The sequence below is a fragment of the Myxine glutinosa genome, chromosome 1 (genome assembly GCF_964187855.1).
Source record: "Myxine glutinosa chromosome 1, kmMyxGlut1.1, whole genome shotgun sequence".
In the NCBI taxonomy this organism is placed as follows: Eukaryota; Metazoa; Chordata; class Myxini; order Myxiniformes; family Myxinidae; genus Myxine; species Myxine glutinosa.
Window position 1 is genome coordinate 225,603,638 of NC_136261.1, and position 17,400 is coordinate 225,621,037.

Sequence of the window (17,400 nt, forward strand, 5' to 3'; positions counted from 1 at the left end):
AATAAATAGAGGTATTGTGTTTTGACCGACAGGTTTTCAGAGAAAATAAATAAAAATTAACTTTCACCCTTTAAAAATCGTGTGAATAAATGCAGCTCCTTTTCTCACCTGTGTTGCAAGTGGAGCGACCTGCTTTGTGATGCTTTAAAAGACAGTATATAATCAGAAATACTGTTTGATAGGACAATATATTACTGTTATATGAATAAAATGGAAATGTTGAAAGAAAAAGTATTGAATATATATGGCACGTGCTTTTCTGAATCTAATCGATATGAGAAACGGGATTGAATGAGACGGGATTACCATTATTATAAGTGAAGAAGAAGATGGAGGAAGACTTTTTGTTTTAAAATATAGATTGAAACTGGCCCACCTATCGTCACCTTACTTAACTATGTCGTAGTTTTCAGGTTGCCTAGCATCTGATTGATAAAAAGATGGCGATCAGAATTTATGGTGAGCATACTATGACGTATAAATCCCCTATTTGTTGACGGGCACATGGTTACACACATGCAGGCATGCCGAGACCGAGCTCCTTTTATATTCTAGATCCAGGGCCACTGATGTTGCAATCAAATGGCTCTCATTACTAGATATTAAATGACAAGTTTCCACAAAATCACACAAAAGAAGAAAAAGACTGTGAAGGTCAAAACAACATGGTTTGTATTTACTGATATAGAGAAGGCTTATGACCAGGTGTGTAGGAAGGAAGTCCAGAGATGTGCAAGAATTTATGGAGTTCCTAAGAAGTATTTACGACTATTATAGGACATGTATAAGGACTAAGGAGTGTCAGACGAGAGTAAGAAACAGTGTTGGAGAGAATGAGAGTTTTGAAGTTGGATTGCATCAAGGATCAGTATTTAGCCCCTTCCTCTTCCTGATTCACATGGGTGTTCGAATTTAGTAAGTAAGACAGGAAGTGCCATGGTCCATGGTATTTGCAGATGACATTGTGCTATGTGGTGGGGATGAGGAGAATATGTCTAAGTATCCAGAGAAATCGAGAAAAGCGCTGGAAGATAGAGGTATGACGATCAGTCAACCAAAGATTCAATATATTGTTATGGATCTCAGAGACGGCACTCACCTTAGCAAGGGGGGGTTAATCCCCTTGGCCTGTTAAGCTGGCCGTCTCTGGTCCTGGTACTTGTAACGCTCTTTTGCGGGGTGGAATTGATCAGGGTTATTGGTCCAGGTGTTCTCCCGAATACCTTTATCAATCCCTCCGCAAAACAGGGAGACAAGTACCGCTCGAACCACGGACAAGATGGTATTTGCCGAGCGGTTTAGCAATCCGCGGTTCGAGCCGTTATCAAGATACTAAACCCGATTCCGAGCGTTGGCCAAATCGTGCCACAGGTATTCAATCGAAAGAAAAGACTAAAGCGATCGGGGAAGAATGAAACCAAAAGGGTAAGAAATAACAGACATTTATTAATTATTTACAAAACCAAAGAAACCAAAGGAGAAACGAAAGCAATTTTGACTTCCGTTTCCGGTCTTGCTGGCGAGGGTTCGTTTTTTCGCAGCTCCACACGCTCTCCATCGAAATCGAAGTTAAGTAATTGTTCCCATTTAGTATTTTCGTTAAAACTGTATTTATTTTATGGTGTATGTACGTATATTGTCCCGACAAAGATTTTCGGTGCAAATCTTTCATACCTGTATTGAAAATCGTGTTAATTCGTGTCGTCTTGAGGCCTTGTACAGTGTACACTGTACAACCTTGAGGCTTTGTTTTTCTCTCAGCGGTCCGTCATTTGTGATCCAATAACTTTCGTTCTCTGTTTTCGCAGTCTTTCCACCCCAAAGCCTACTTCCTTATGTAAATCTCAACTCAAAAAAACAAAAAAAAAAGACATTACCTTCTCTGTGCTCATTCGTTTATTCATTCTTATTCGTTCGTTCGTTCTTCGACCACGTGTTTCCCCCCCATTTCCCCAGATAGATTGTCAAATTTCAACTCGTTATTTTATCGTCCATGTGATATTGTTTGATTATAGTTAGTTTTGGTTTGAATTTCCTGTAACTCGTAATTAATTAATCGTGTTCTGCTCCTCGTGTGTGGCCTTGTAGTTGTACCCCCGTCGGTGTTTTGTTAACTTAAGCGTGTTTTGCTTGGCTCTTGGTTTTTTCCCTTCTACCCCGAACATAATACTCTGTCTAACGTTCTAAATCCCCACCCCCCCCCCCCCCCCCCAAAAAAAAACAAAAAAAACAAAAACATTTATTTTCTTTTCTCCACGTGTACTGTTGTCTCATCCTGTATTTTCTGTCCAGGTGTGCTGTTCGCCCCGCCCCCCCATTATCTCCTTGCCATCCACCGTTTGCCCTGTTCACGTGACTCGTGGTGGTCCCTCTCGGCTCTCCCCCCGTTGGTATTTTTGTGCATATAAGATTGTTCACAGTTCTGTTTAAATATTATTTAAATATGTTTAACCTTTCCCCTTCTGTGTTTTATTCAGTGGTATATTACAACACGCTGTTTTTCTTCCTATTTAAAAGGCTTTTCTCAATTTCCTCTCCAACTCATTCCACTTCAAAAAAAAGAAATTCAATATCTTATACGTCTCCCTCACTACATGGTCTAAATTCACATTCATTCCATCCCTCCTCCATCGTTCTGAATCGGATTGCTAACTTGAAAATCACAACAAACCCAATTTGTTATCAATGTTCGTCTTTCATTAATCATCCACTTTCTAAACTCCCCTCTTGCCCCTCCCATCCAAATCCCCCCCCTTGCACCTACACTCCTAAACTACCCCCTTGCCCCTCCACTCTTAAACTCCCCCCTTGCCCCTCCACTCCTGAACTCCCCCCTTGCCCTTCCCCTCCTAAACTCCCCCTTTGCCCCTCCCCTCCTAATCCCCCCCCTTGCCCCTCCACTCCTGATCTCCCCCCTTGCCCTTCCCCTCCTAAACTCCCCCCTTGCCCCTCCCCTCCAAATCCCCCCCTTGCCCCTACACTCCTAAACTCCCCCATTGCCCCTCCACTTCTAAACTTCCCCCTTGCCCCTTCCCTCCAAAACTCCCCCCTTGCCCCTCCCCTCCTAAACTCCCCCCTCACTCCTCCCCTTCAAAACTCCCCCCCATTCCTTCCCATTCAATTCTACCCCCATACCATTCCTCTCCAATTCTCCCTCCTCCCCCCTCCTCCTCCAAGCTGCCTCCTCCCCACTTCGTCTCCCTTCTATCTCATACCTCCACCCCCCCAAACCTTCTACTTTCCTCTGCCCCCCCTCAAACAACCCCTCACTGTGCCTCATCCCTTCACCATCAAACCTTTCATCCTCCTCATCCTTCCCTTTCTTGGAACTCTTCTGCAACATCTGACACACTATCAACTGCTCTCCCTACCTCCCCCTCTCATCCTTCATCTTACCCTACTCCTCCCCTCCCCTGTCCTGTACCCGATGCTCCCCCTCTCTCTTCATTAACGGTATGGACCTCAAACATCCGGGGCCTTCGCTCAAACCTGACTGATCTCTCCATACAGGTTGCTTCTGACAATCCAGACTTGATCTGCTTAACAGAGACTTTCCTCCTTCAAGATGTCTCTGATTCCTTAATATCTCTTCCTGGTTACTCCCTCCTCCGGTATGATAGACCTGAGCCTCGGCCTGGTGGTGGGGTGGCTATCTTTGTCAAAAACTCTCTTCCTCACTCTCCTTGCACTGCCCTCTTTCCTCCTCACCCGCAGGAGTACCTCTGGTTACGGCTTCCTCTCCGCTCCCACCTTTTGTTCATATGTGTTCTGTACCGTCCCCCAAACAGTGATGACTCCATCTACATTTCACTGTCTGACAACATGGACCAACTTCTATCCACTCATCCCAACTCTCTCTTCCTCATATGTGGTGACTTCAACTGTCATCATGCCACCTGGTTGGGTGTGGGTTCCTCTCTCACCAGTCATGGCACCTCAGCAAAGGACTTCTGTGACTCACTGGGATTGACACAATCTGTCAATTTCCCGACCCGGATCTCAGCCAATGGAGTATCTTCTCTTCTAGACTTGGTTATGACAAACTTCCCTGCTAATGTCTGCTGCTCTTCTTCTGCTCCAATCGGTTCTTCTGATCATGTGCTTGTCAAAGTGGACATCTCTCTGGCCATTCTCAGAGAGCCCCCTCAGCGTCGACGAGTCTGGCATTTCACTCAGGCCGACTGGGACGGTCTTCAAGCAGCTATCAATCGTCTGGATTGGTCTCCCATCTCCACTGCCTCTGACATCAATTCTTCCTGGGAATTCTTCCAAAGCAAACTGATCTCTCTCATGCACAGATTTATCCCATCTCGCCTTCAATTGTCTTACCCTTCCTCCCGTCCATGGTACACTGAATCTTGTGGTGAGGCAGTTGCCCTGAAACAACTTGCCTTTGCCTCTTGGAAGGCTAATCCAACTGAAGGCAATCTCAGTTCCTTCCACCAAGCTCGGAACAAGTGTGTGTCTACCCTCAGGAGTGCCAGGAAGCACTATCTCTCCTCACTCAAGAATGAACTCTCAAACCTGTCTCCTTCCTCCAAATCCTGGTGGCGTCTGGTCAAATCCGTTTCTGGTGTTTGTTCCCCCTCCATCCCCTCCCTTACCTCAAATGACCACACAGTTGACATCGCACGTGACAAAGCCGAATGCCTCAACTCTGTGTTCGCCTCAAAATCCTTAGTCCCAAACCCATCTCTCTCTGTTCCCACCTTTCCCAGTCGAACCCAACTGCTCCTGGACTCTGTGTCCTTCTCTTCTGACAAGGTGGAGGAGTTTTTGTCAAACCTCGACTCTGATTCTGCAACTGGACCAGACGGCATCAGCCCACGGGTCCTAAAATCCTGCTCTGCCGCTATATCTCACCCTCTCTCTGTTCTTTTCACCCTATCTTTTGCTCAAGGTCATCTGCCAGCATCCTGGAAATCAGCTAACATTACCGCTTTACACAAAAAAGGTGCAAAAACAGATCCTTGCAACTACAGACCAATCAGCCTGCTCCCAATTATCAGCAAAGTCATGGAATCCATCATTGCTTCGGATATGAAATCTTTCCTCTTCTCCAATGGCTTGATCTCTGATCATCAATTTGGTTTCAGACCAGGTCACTCTACTCTGGACATGCTGCTTCTGCTGTCTCAACAATGGATGGAGGTCCTCAATGCCAAACAGGAAATCAGAGCTGTCTCCCTTGACATATCACGGGCCTTTGATACGGTCTGGCACCCAGCTCTGCTCACCAAACTCTCTTCCTATGGTATCCATGGAAATCTCCATGCATGGCTTGCGGACTTCCTCTCTGGTCGTAGTCAACGTGTGGCCCTGAATGGATTTCTCTCATCTCCCCTTCCTGTTCAGGCTGGAGTTCCCCAAGGAAGTGTGCTGGGCCCTGTGCTTTTTCTGGTCTTTATCAATGATCTCTCTGACTCTCTGGAAAATCCTCTCTATCTCTTTGCTGATGACTCCACTCTCTGCCGCTCCATTCCTCTTCCCTCAGATCGGCAGTCTGCAGCCTCCTCACTCTCTGAAGACCTGGACAAAATCACAGACTGGTCAAACAAGTGGAACATGTCTTTCAATCCTGATGAATCTCACTCTTTTACTATGTCTCTCCGAAAAGATCGACTGGACAACCCTCCCATCTACTTTCTCAACAATCCTCTCCAAGAAGTTCTGTCGCTCAAGCTTTTGGGTCTCACTATCTGCCATGATCTTTCTTGGGAAAACCACATTTCCAAGCTGGCCTCCAAAGCCAGTCGCCGACTGGGCATCCTCCGTCATGCGAAGTCCTTCCTCGGCACACCTGAGCTCCTCACCACATACAAGGCTTTCATCCGCAGCTCAATGGAATACTGTTCTCCACTATGGGCTGGTGCTCCTGCCTCACACCTGGCTCGGCTTCACGCTGTTGAATCCAAAGCTTTCAAAATCATTGGAATCTCCCGCGATGAAGCTATCTCTGAGGGCCTTTCACTCACTCACCGCAGGCAGGTCGGTGGTCTTTCTGTCTTCTACCGACTCCTCTCCGGCCTTGCTCCCCCAGCTCTCTCTGTGCTCTGTCCCCCAAATATTCCTACAGGTCGCACAAGATCTGCCAGCAACCCTCTGATGGTTAAACTGCCGAAATCTCGGCTCTCTGATCGCCTTCACTCTTTCATTCCTCTTTTCTCCCGCCTGTGGAACAAACTCCCACACTCCCTTCAAACCCTCTCCTCCATACAGGTCTTTAAAACAGCTGTTCACCACCATCTCTTATCTTCCCCCATCCATAACCTTGATCTTTTCTACCCCCACTAATTCACCCCAGATCCACCTTGTTTGAAATTCCAACTTCTTTCCTGGAAATCCTGGCAGTGTCCATATGTTTATACCTCTCCCACCCCCCCCCCCCCCTTCACATGCCTCCCCCCCAAAGCCCTCTCCCTCCCACAGATCTCTCGATGTCTCCATGTCTCTCGGTCCCTGCTCTCAAATGTTGTGTTTGTGTCCTTCCCCCTCTCTCCCCATCTTGTCTACCGCTCCCGATGTTATTTGTTTTATGTGTCTGTTTGTCTTTCTGTGTGATTAATGTTCGCTCTTTCACGAGCCTCGATCTTGTATACAAAAAAAAAAAAAAAAAAAAAAAAAATATACAGAAGAAGAAGAAGACACAGGGCAAGCCTTAAAACAGTCTTCTATTACGACCCCAGACAAACATACACACACGGGGATTGTAGCTTGTAGGGTGGAAGGTCCAGGTGGATGGTCCAGGCGATGGAGCCAGGCTCCGGTCCTGCGGGCGAAAACCCGGCAGGCAGCTTCGCGCGTATCGTTCAACCGCGAGCGGACCTTACGTATAGCGGGGGGACTGGGATGCTCCGTACGTAATAAATGAATGGCTTTGCCAAACGCACCCTCTCCAAGGTTCTCTTATAACGCCTTTGCAATGATCGCCGCCGTAGAGTTCTTTCGCCACTGCCGTGTGCACGCAAGTCCTGTTCAAGAGCGCCGCCGTATGGTTCTTGTGCCAGAGACGTCCCCCGCGCAGTTCTTCCAAGAGGAGCCTGTCGAAAGAAGTCCGTCCAAGGGCTCTTCGCGCGCTCTTTTATAACGCGAGCCAAGATCACTACGCGCTCCTCCGAAACCATGCCCGCCACCGAGCTCATCTCAGCCCTGGTTGGCTCGCCGAAAGGGCCACACCTCGGTCTCGGCGCTCCGCCCCCCTTCTTCTCCGGCTTGACCATGTGCGTAATGGCAGCGAACGCTGCTGGCAACGAAGTACCACAATTTGGAGACGGAGAGCAAAATGGACGGAATGGGGCCTATCTTATTTGATTAATGCAACGCAGATTCAACTATTAGGAACAGGTCCTTAACTGAAACACATAATAATGAAATAACTACGAAGAGGGCCTATGGTTCGCTATGTGTTGTTCATGGACTAACTAGGGTGCGATCTTTAACCAGTCAATTGAGGGGGATATTTACAGGGGAAACATTTATAAGGAATACATTTACTAAAATTTACTAGTGAAGGTTCTAAAAACCGTAACAATATGGATTGTCAGCCTAGGGTAGAGGATTGGGGTAAAGGTGCAAATAATATGGGTGAAGATCCAGAGGAAGTGGGTAGTTTCAAGTACCTGGGTTCAGCGGTCGCTGAAGATGGGAATGGAAATTAAGCAACGGATTACTTCTGGTTGGAATAATTGGAGGAAGTGCAGTGCAGTGGAGTGTTGTGTGATAAAAAAAAAAGTACCGCTGAAACTGAAAGGAAGAATTTACGAGACAGTCCGAAACCAACTTTGTTGTATAGTGTGGAATCCTGGGCAACATCAAAAAAAATAGAACCAGAAACTGGATACAAATGAGATGCCGATACTGAGATAGATGTGTGAAGTGACAAGAAAGGACAATATTAGAGCCATTAGACATCAAGGGGTCAGTGAAGATTGTGGAATCATCAAAGAAAGTAGCCGAGAATAGACTAAATTGGTTTGGTCATTTGATGAAAGAGAGATGTGTGGTGAGGCAAGTGATGGAGATGCGACTGCCAGGAAGAAAGAGAAGAGGAAGGCCTACGACCAGTTGGAAGGATGCGGTGCCAAGAGATTTAGTAGTTGTGTCATTGCAAGAAGAATGGGTGGCTGACAGGAGATGGAAAAGGGTGATCAATCAGCATTGTGGTGACCCTCAAGTAAAATGGGAGAAGCCAAAAGAAAGGAAGAAAAAAAAAAAGATGAAAAAGGAAACTTGCGTGTACACTGTACAGTACTGCATTTTTGGTTATTTATTTATTTACTTTGCTGTTTAGCCTGAAGTTTTGCATAACGTTGTTTCGCTGAGCTGAGCTGTTGTTCTTTTATGGCGCTTCAAGTTTGCGAAGGACAATTGTCTCTGTTAAATAATGTGTTTATGAATGGCTGTCATGGCCAATCTAAATTGAGCATTTTTCGACATTAGGAAGTTTATGAATTTCTATGGGTAATACGTACTAGCTTATCTATGTTATGAGAGCTGTTTTTGTCTGTCATCATTTTCTGTGATGTCCGAATAGATCTTCGTCAAACTTTCAGAGGTTCATCATAGTGCCAATTCATCAGTGTTGTAGGCAAATGTTTTTTGAAGTGTTTTTTTTATTTTTTATTTGCTATATAGTGCCTAAGCCTTTGCATAAAGTGAAAGGTAATATTAAATGATCCCGACCTCATTCCTTAGTGGGTGCAAAACAAAATTTACTTTCTTCAAAATCCCCAGCAGGATTGTACCAGCACCGGCCAACGCCGGGTACCCCTGCTATTTGCTTATAAATAAAAGTTTGGTTTTTGCGATTATAAATTTAACACTTTTGACCATATCCTGTGAATCATTAATTTGCAACGAAGATGGCGTTCATAGCAACCAATCCACTCATGCCAATTTCAACAAGGAAAAATAGCTTTTTGTGAGCTTGCAGTTATACCAGTTCAAAAGTGCTAAATTTGAATGTGTGTCTGTCTCATTGTGCCTTCTCTGAACTCTAGGTGTTACTGCTTAGAATATTTGATGTTTGATAGAAACCTTAGTTGTCATGTAATTTTATTATTATTATTTTAAGCTCTGATCTGCTAATACAACTCCATCCATAAATTCTTGCATTTTTATGCCTCGGCAGCCAAATTTGCCAAAGGTATTGTGTTGTCAGGTTGTTTTTTTGTTTGACATCCCTTTTTAAAGAAATACTTGGGCTCCTAATAAAACTTGTAATGGAGCACAGACACAGACACAGACACAGACACAGACACAGACACAGACACAGACACAGACACAGACACAGACACAGACACAGACACAGACACAGACACAGACAGACACACACACATACATACACACACACAGACACACAGACACACACACACACACACGAGACAAACACACACACAGATGAGACAAACACTAAACACAGCCACTGAGCTTGGGAAAGTGCCGTCACTTCCTGGGATACTCTGGATACCAGCAATGTCACAACAATGGCACCGTTTTTCTCACCGTACTCAACGGGGCATTTCCTCGGGAGGAATTTCCTCCTCCCCATGGATGCCAACCGATGGAGATTGCCTGTGCTCTATCCTTTTCAAGCAAGGAAGCAGCACGTTCCATTTTTATCCTGTGCTCAAAGCGAAAAGCAGGGTTAGGCATTCGGTTGCGTATGTTCGTGCGTACGTATGGCGTACGTGTCTGCATTTTAAAAATAAATTTTCTCGGCAACTGTTGGTCCGATTGACACTAAATGTTATTTTTGGAGTGCCTCCGCCTGTAGAATTATTTTATTCATAATTATGACATCATAAGTCACATGGTATGGACGCCATCTTGAAAAATCTTACACATCTGTATCTCCAAAACCGCTCAATGGGAATTTTTTTAACCTGGCTCATTGTCAAGTACTTCCAATGGGGAATTAGATATATTGATGATGATGTCATCGGAACCTTCATTATGACGGCATAATTCGACAAGTACAATGCTTGATCTGATCAGTATGAAAAAAATAAATTCCTCTGCAACTGCAAGTCTGATGGACACGAAATTTGTACCATAGGAACATCTTCTCCTGTTATAATGATAATTATGACATCATAGGTCACGTGGTACAGGCACCATCTTAGAAAAACTGAAAAACGTTACACCTATATATCTCCAAAACCACTCCATGGAGAAATTGAAACATGGCTCATTGTAAAGAACTCCGCATGGGGAATAGGTGTTGTTAACGATGACCTAATTTGGTGTCGTAATTATGACATCATAATTGCACAGGGACAATGCTATGTCTGATCAGTTTAAAATTTATTGAGCATGATCTATGCAACAATTCTATTGGAGAATATAAATTTATGATATAATCGCTCACATGGTCTGGCAGTCATATTTGATCAAAGAAGAAAAGAAAAAAACAACTTCAAAAACAGAAGAGTTGGCTCGCACCAAGTTGACTGCGCAGGGTAAGTATTCTGTGAATACCAGATCTAGTTAAATCTTTTGGATGACTTGAACCGGTCCAAACCGGATGGGTGTTTTTTTTTGGAGATACCATCTCCTTACTAGATGGCCGTTGTCTCCCTATTGGAGCTCATCCACCCTTGGCCAGGTGTTGTTGTCTTTGGTCCTGGCAGGATGTCGCAGTCACCTTCCCCACGAGCAAAGCCAGTAAGGGGTGTCGGTTTAGTCACTGACAACCCGACCATGCAGCAGGTAGCACTGGGTTACACCTTACCAGTGGCAGTCCCAAAAATCTGACCGTCAGATATTTTATTTGAGAAAACCCAGATTTTTATTCCTTTGTAGTTTTTGGTTGAATTGCCTTGTATAAGATGTCTGTATTGAGTGTGTCGAGATTTTTTCTTGAGAGCACTTTCTTGTCGTTGTTTTTATTATGATGTAAATAATGTGATTAGGAAAAATAAAAGACTCTCAAGCAGCCTATTCCAGTGCACTTCAGGATGACTGCCTCCTTCGACTGATGTTAGAATGGTTTTTGGCATCCCACACTCCCAACACTTGCTAAGTGTGAACAGCCATGATAATTAAGCCCCCACCAACTAGTGGAGAATGAAACAAATCTTATAAAAATCTATAAGACCAAACGACCAATTCAATGTGATTGTACTCTTTTTAGTTAAGGCTCATATTGCTGGTGAATTGTAAAGCCATGTTGCTGCAGCAAAGTGTTGATATTTCTTTCTTTTGAAATGAAATCTTAATATTGATCTTTGAATTAATAACGGTTAGAGAAAAAGTTTCTATCTATTATCATTAACAGCATTTTAACTCTTTTCCAGGCTTTTGTGAAGGATGTTGAGGATGAAAGACTGACCGTGGCTTTTGAGAACAAGTATGTGGTGAATTTGCTATTGTTATTACCTTGCCACTTGTATTTGGACAAAACAAGCACTTGATATGTGAGATAAAACAAAACGGGGTTTGAATGTCACGTTCTAAAATAATTGGTCAACTCGTTGAGTCTTATTCTGACCAGACTTTTTCTTATGAAGTATGAAAATAAATGTCTGCATATGTTTGTCTCGATTGCAACCACAAAATTTTAAGGATTACTAACATGTTAAGGAAAACCATTTGTTTAAAGACAGCTCCTGAAAAAAATACATGAAATTCGGACATTTGCATTCGGAGTTTTCTGTTTTATTTAATCTGAGCAGAAAAGTACAACGGCCATTTCAAGACTTTCATGTATTAGGTTGCTGTGCCAAACTGCTTGCATCTTTTAAATGTCAATGTGCTTTATCGTAATCCCAGATTTCTTTGCATGATGGCAGTAATGTATAGGCGCTGCTATAATATTTCCAGTTGAACGGTAGACCAGGGAGCATTGCAATGGAATTTTGGCCCATCCATAGATTACGCTAACACATTCGTGAGTAATTTTAGACATCCCCCACCTTCCCTCATCCCACAGTGATCTGCAATGTTGGGCCAACCGCCTGGCCACCCACCTGAGCATTTCATAATATATGGGCGGCCCTTTTTCACACAGACATATCTTTAAACATGGGATCCATGATTTTGTTGGGAAAACCTCTAGATGAGAGATTCATCAGCTTGTGATGGAAGTTGTGGGGGGACATTGCCCTTCATATGAAACATTGCGGAGATTGGTGAACATTGTGAGGACGTTGAAGACGTGGCACACAGACTGACCGACTTTGACTGACAAGAAACACATTCGAAAGGTTGACGCCATCCTGCATCATAGCTGAAATATTGCCTCTAACACAAACAAAAATATGTCAGCTAATACAACTCGTGAATCATGTCAAATTAATGAAACAAGAAAATGAAGGCTGTAAAGGTGAAAAAAAAAGAAAAAAAGACTAATTTAGTTAATTGAGCTTACTTGAGTGAAAAAACTGAAGTCAGGCATATTGGCTCGTGTTGTGGCATTGTGATGCCAAATGAACGAATACACAATGAACACGTGTCATGCCATGCTTGTTTATTTTGTTCGGATATTACATGTAACTATGTTTTTGTGACTGATAAATGAGTGGAGCAGTATTGGCAAATGCAACTTGCAATCCAATGATTGCATGTAATATAAGGTACGAGCATGCGTCATAAAGATTGACTTCATGTATGAGGATTGTCAATTGGCAAATGTCAGTTGAACTGTGGGCAGTTTCTAGTCTATGTATGAGCAAGTCAGGCATTTTGGGTGTTGACAATGATGAAATATCTAAGAGGCATGTACAGTCGTGGCCAAAAATATTGGCACCATTGCACTTTTTTCAAATAACTCACAATTTTCTCGAAAAATAAGTTGAAATTGACAAAAGTATTTGGTCTCCACAATTCTTTATTTCACTGTTAATATTACAGAACTTTTGTGTTTGATTCAGAGTTTCATATATCCTTTTAAATCAGAAGATTAAAACAAATGGTATTGACAAAATTATTGACACCCTCGACTTAATATTTGGTAGCACAGCCTTTGGACAAAATAACTGCAGTCAAGCACTTCCTAGAGCCATGAATGAGCTTCCTACACCGATCTACTGACAGTTTGGCCCACTCTTCTTGTGCAAACTGCTCCAGTTCTCCCAGATTTGAAGGGTGCCTTCTCCCAACTGCTGTTTTCGGGTCTCCCCATAGGTGTTCAATGGGATTTAGATCTGGAATCATTGCTGGCCACTTCAAAACAGTCCAACGTTTTGTTTTGAACCATTCCTGGGTGCTTTTTGAAGTGTGTCTGGGGTCATTGTCTTGCTGCAAGACCCATGTTTTTCGACGGAGACCCAGTTTTCTGACACACTGGGTTGAACATTGCACTTCAAAATGCCTTGGTAATCTCCTGATTTCATGATGCCATGTACACATCACATTCAAGACACCCAGTGCCAGAGGCAACACAGCAACCCCAAAACATCACTGAACCTCCTCCATGTTTGACTGTAGGGAAGGTGTTCGTTTCTTTGAAGGCCTCATTTTGTTTTCTGTAAACAGAGATGATGTGCTTTACCAAAAAGCTCTAATTTTGTCTCATCTGTCCACAGAACTCCCAAAAGGATTTTGACTTGTTCAGGTGTATTTTGGCAAACTCCAAGTCAGGCTTTCTTATGTCTCCCTCTCAGCAGTGGGGCCCTCCTGGGTCTCCTACCATAGAACCCCCTTTCATTGAGTTGGTGACGGATGGTGCAAGTTGAAACTGTCGTACCTTGTGTCTGAAAGTCAGCTTGAATCTGTTTGGCAGTTGATTGAGGTGCTTTCTCCATCATTCGAACAATCCTTTGCTGCAATCTTCGATCAGGTTTTCTCTTGAGGTCACGTCCAGGAAGGTTGGCTACAGTGCCATGGGCATTAAACTTCCTGATAACATTGCGTACGGTGGACACAGGAACATCAAGGTCTCTGGAGATGGACTTGTAACCTTGAGATTGTCCATGCTTAGCTACAATTATGTGTCTGACCTCTTCAGACAATTCTCTGGTTTTCTTCCTTTTCTCCATGCTCATTGCGGTGCACACAGTGACAGAAAACAGCAGAATGATTCCTTTTCTCCATTCAAACTGGTTGAATGAGTGATTTTTATATTGCAGGCACCTGGAACTGACCACAGTTGAGTTCAATTCCATCGTTTCCAAAAATATTTTGTATTTTCAACAATTTTCTGGAAGAAATGGTGCATTATTTGAAAAAAGTTCAAGGGTGCTAATATTTTTGGCCACGACTGTATATATATGTATATACATATACATATATTTTATACATATATATTATGTATAAAAAAGGCCAGAGAGACCAATATCACCTGAAGACGTGCTAACGCCTCTTCGTCACTTGCATTTTACTGCAACATTTGTGGGAGAATTTCATTTCAGACCTGGCCTTTATTCACACCAAAAATTTAAACATGGACATATATTTGTGTGTGTATATATATATATATATATATATATATATATAAATATATATATATATATTGTTACGGACCGCGGATAAGATGTTCGTTTTGCCGAGCGGAGGCCCCGCGGTCGTACAGTTACCTCGACTAACCCGATTCCCGAGCGTTGGCCAGATCGCGCCACAGATATTCAATAGGGAAAAGACAAAAGCGACACAGATGTGAAGAAGAAGAAGACGAAAAGGTTGGCAAGACTACTAAATTTATTCCTATTATTTACATGCTCAAAATAACGAAGGAAGAAGGAAAGATAAGAAAATAATATACAGAAGATATTAGAGACACAGTGAAAATACCAGCTTATCTAACAGGCTTAACTTATTCCCAGGGACAAGACAAAAGACAGACTACGAACACTTACACGGGGGATGATGATAGGAATGGCAGGAGGTGGATGGCTGGAGGGAGAGGGAGGTCCACCGGGTCCTGCAGCACGATCTGCTCGTTGGGCAGCCGCCGTTCCTTCGCGGCCCTGCTCCAAACTGCCGTCCAGGCCCCAAGCTGCTGTGGCTGCCGTTTCGGTGGCTCAAGCTGCTGTGGATGCAGTTTCGGTGGCTCAAGCTGCTGTGGATGCAGCCGCCACTCTTGTCATGGACCTCTCTTTGTCATGGACCTCTCTTTGTCATGGACCTCTCTTTGTCATGGACCTCTCTTGTCATGGACCTCCTTACGCAACTTCTCACCACTCTTGCGCCCGCGCTTTTATAACGCCTCCGGCGATTAAGCCGCCGGCCTTCAGGACACGCCCATCGGTGTGCTCACCTCGGCCATGGTTGGTCGCGCGACCCTCTGGCTCCGCCCTTGATGACGACGGGCGGGCACGCCTTTCTTCCCCGACCCGAGCACATGTTCAATGGTGGTTTTGGAGGGGATGTAATTGGCAAATTGAGGCTTGGCCATGACGAAAGGGGAAATGGAGGTTTTTGGGAATGGGAATGAAGAATGAAGGGAATCTATCTTATTTCACTTGGTGCAATGGAGTGTCATTTTAATGGAAGACAAGGCCTTACCCTAATACACATAATAAGGAAATAAACTACTGAACAAGGGTATTATAGTGTCCTTCAATGTATGCTTTATGGAATTAACTACCGGAACGCCCTTTGACCTTTATACACACTGGAGCAAGGAGGGCTCAGACTAAACAAAAATTCACAACAATTTACAATACAATACAACGCAATCAAAAAAAACACCATCCTCATTTCCGCAACACTGCACCCTCCTCCTCTTAGGCACGTCCCGGGCCTATAACTTTAATTTAGTGTGACACGTAGGTGTAGTTCCCTCTACTTTTAACCTGACCCTGAGTGCGACAGTCTTAAAACATAAATACAGATGTCCCGCTGCTCCATTGCACCCTACCTAACAGACTCACGCCCACAGCTAACCGAATTGCGGAATGGTCTTCAAACTATACATTGATGGTGGGGAGCATTATGTACACTGACGTTACTTTTATTTACAAAATGCAACCCAGGACCTGTGATTGTTCTTTCTGGGGGGGAGACAGTCTGCTCTGCCACTCTTGCACCCTGAAAGCACCCAAAAACGCACCAAAGCACCCTCAAGCACCAATCGGTGCACAGTCATCATTGTTCATCAATAAAAATAAAAACAACAACCCCTAACCCTGCAGGTGGTCTCTTGCTCTTCGGCTCCCTCTGCTGGCTATTATTATTTTCCTGGTGTTGTCATCTTCCCTTGCTGGCGGCCTATTTGTAATAGGACTTGCACCCAACGTGTCCATTTGTATTTATTTATGGCCCACAGGGGCCGACTATGTATGGTTCACCTGTGGGGCATCGGTGCCCTGTGGCCAAGGTCCGCCAGCAAGATTTCGGGCCTTCATGGCCGGTTCCAGCAGAGGGGCCATGCCCCAACCCATGGGGTCCATCAGTGGTGCTCGGCCACAGACATGTGGTCCATAATGTGGTGCATCGATGCAGACAGCTGGTTCTGGGAGTTCCGGGTGCACAATGGCGGACTCACGCACGCTCCCCTCGGCGCCCAGTGGCGCACAGGTCCTCATGTGGGAGACAAAGGGGGGGGGGGGGAAAGACAGATGAGCGAGGGGTAAGGTCACAAGGGTACACATCAATAAGGCAATGCAAGGCGAAGTGCGTACGGAGAGCAAAGTGAGAAAAGCTCGTCCCTACCGTACGTCACCCCCCCTTGTCACCTACACTACCCTTGCCCTCACCCCATATGTACAAAATCTACACCTTTACAAATCCGTCGCTATCGTCACGTCTTCCCCATATTTCCCCTATACCAAATTCGTTCCTACAATCCCTCTATCCAAAATTTGCCATTACCAAATTCATCATCAATCCTCATAAGGAGGAAGAGATGGAACATCAAGCACAATGTCACACCCACGTCATGATGCGTCTCACATTCCAAACATCTGCACAATAAAAATAATAAAACATGGCATGGTGTGGAGGTACATCATCTCAGGTGAGTGGATGTAGATGGTGCGAGGAGACTTCAATCCTAACGATCCTCTAAATGACTTTAACACACTTTACACTACCCGGGGTCTTTCCCTGCCAAGCCATTGGCCAACTTACTCTATGGGTTCTAAAAACCAATTCCCATTGACCAAACTGTGGTGCTTCTCAATTTGGGGTCTCACTCCCCCGATTCATCTCCCGGTGCCCTTGCACAATTTCCGGGCTGGGTCGTGTAGCTCTCCCAGCAGGTCTATCCACCTGCACACCTCCACCACTGCAGTTGCCACCCGAGCTTACCTAGCTCCTCACCCGAACCTATCTAACTGGGGAAGGCCCCTCCTGGCTCAGTCACCCCTCAGTGCCCTCTGGCACTGGGCTACCCGGGTCCGTCCTCCGGATCCTCGGGCCCCATCCACAACAACTCTACCGGCTCCCAGAGCCCACCTGCGGCCTCACCTGGCCGACATCCTCACAGTGGTGGAGTGCCCAAACCAACTACACACACTA

General features: G+C 44.6%; 1 protein-coding gene across 1 annotated transcript in view; it reads left to right on the forward strand.

Moving 5' to 3' along the window:
* LOC137413837 (RNA-binding protein FXR1-like) overlaps positions 1–17,400 on the forward strand; it is an 83,871-nt gene that overhangs the window by 24,590 nt on the left and 41,881 nt on the right. The window contains exon 2 of the mRNA XM_068099268.2: positions 11,298–11,350. Within this exon, the coding sequence (XP_067955369.2) occupies positions 11,298–11,350 (53 nt within the window). The remainder of the gene's footprint in view (positions 1–11,297; positions 11,351–17,400) is intronic.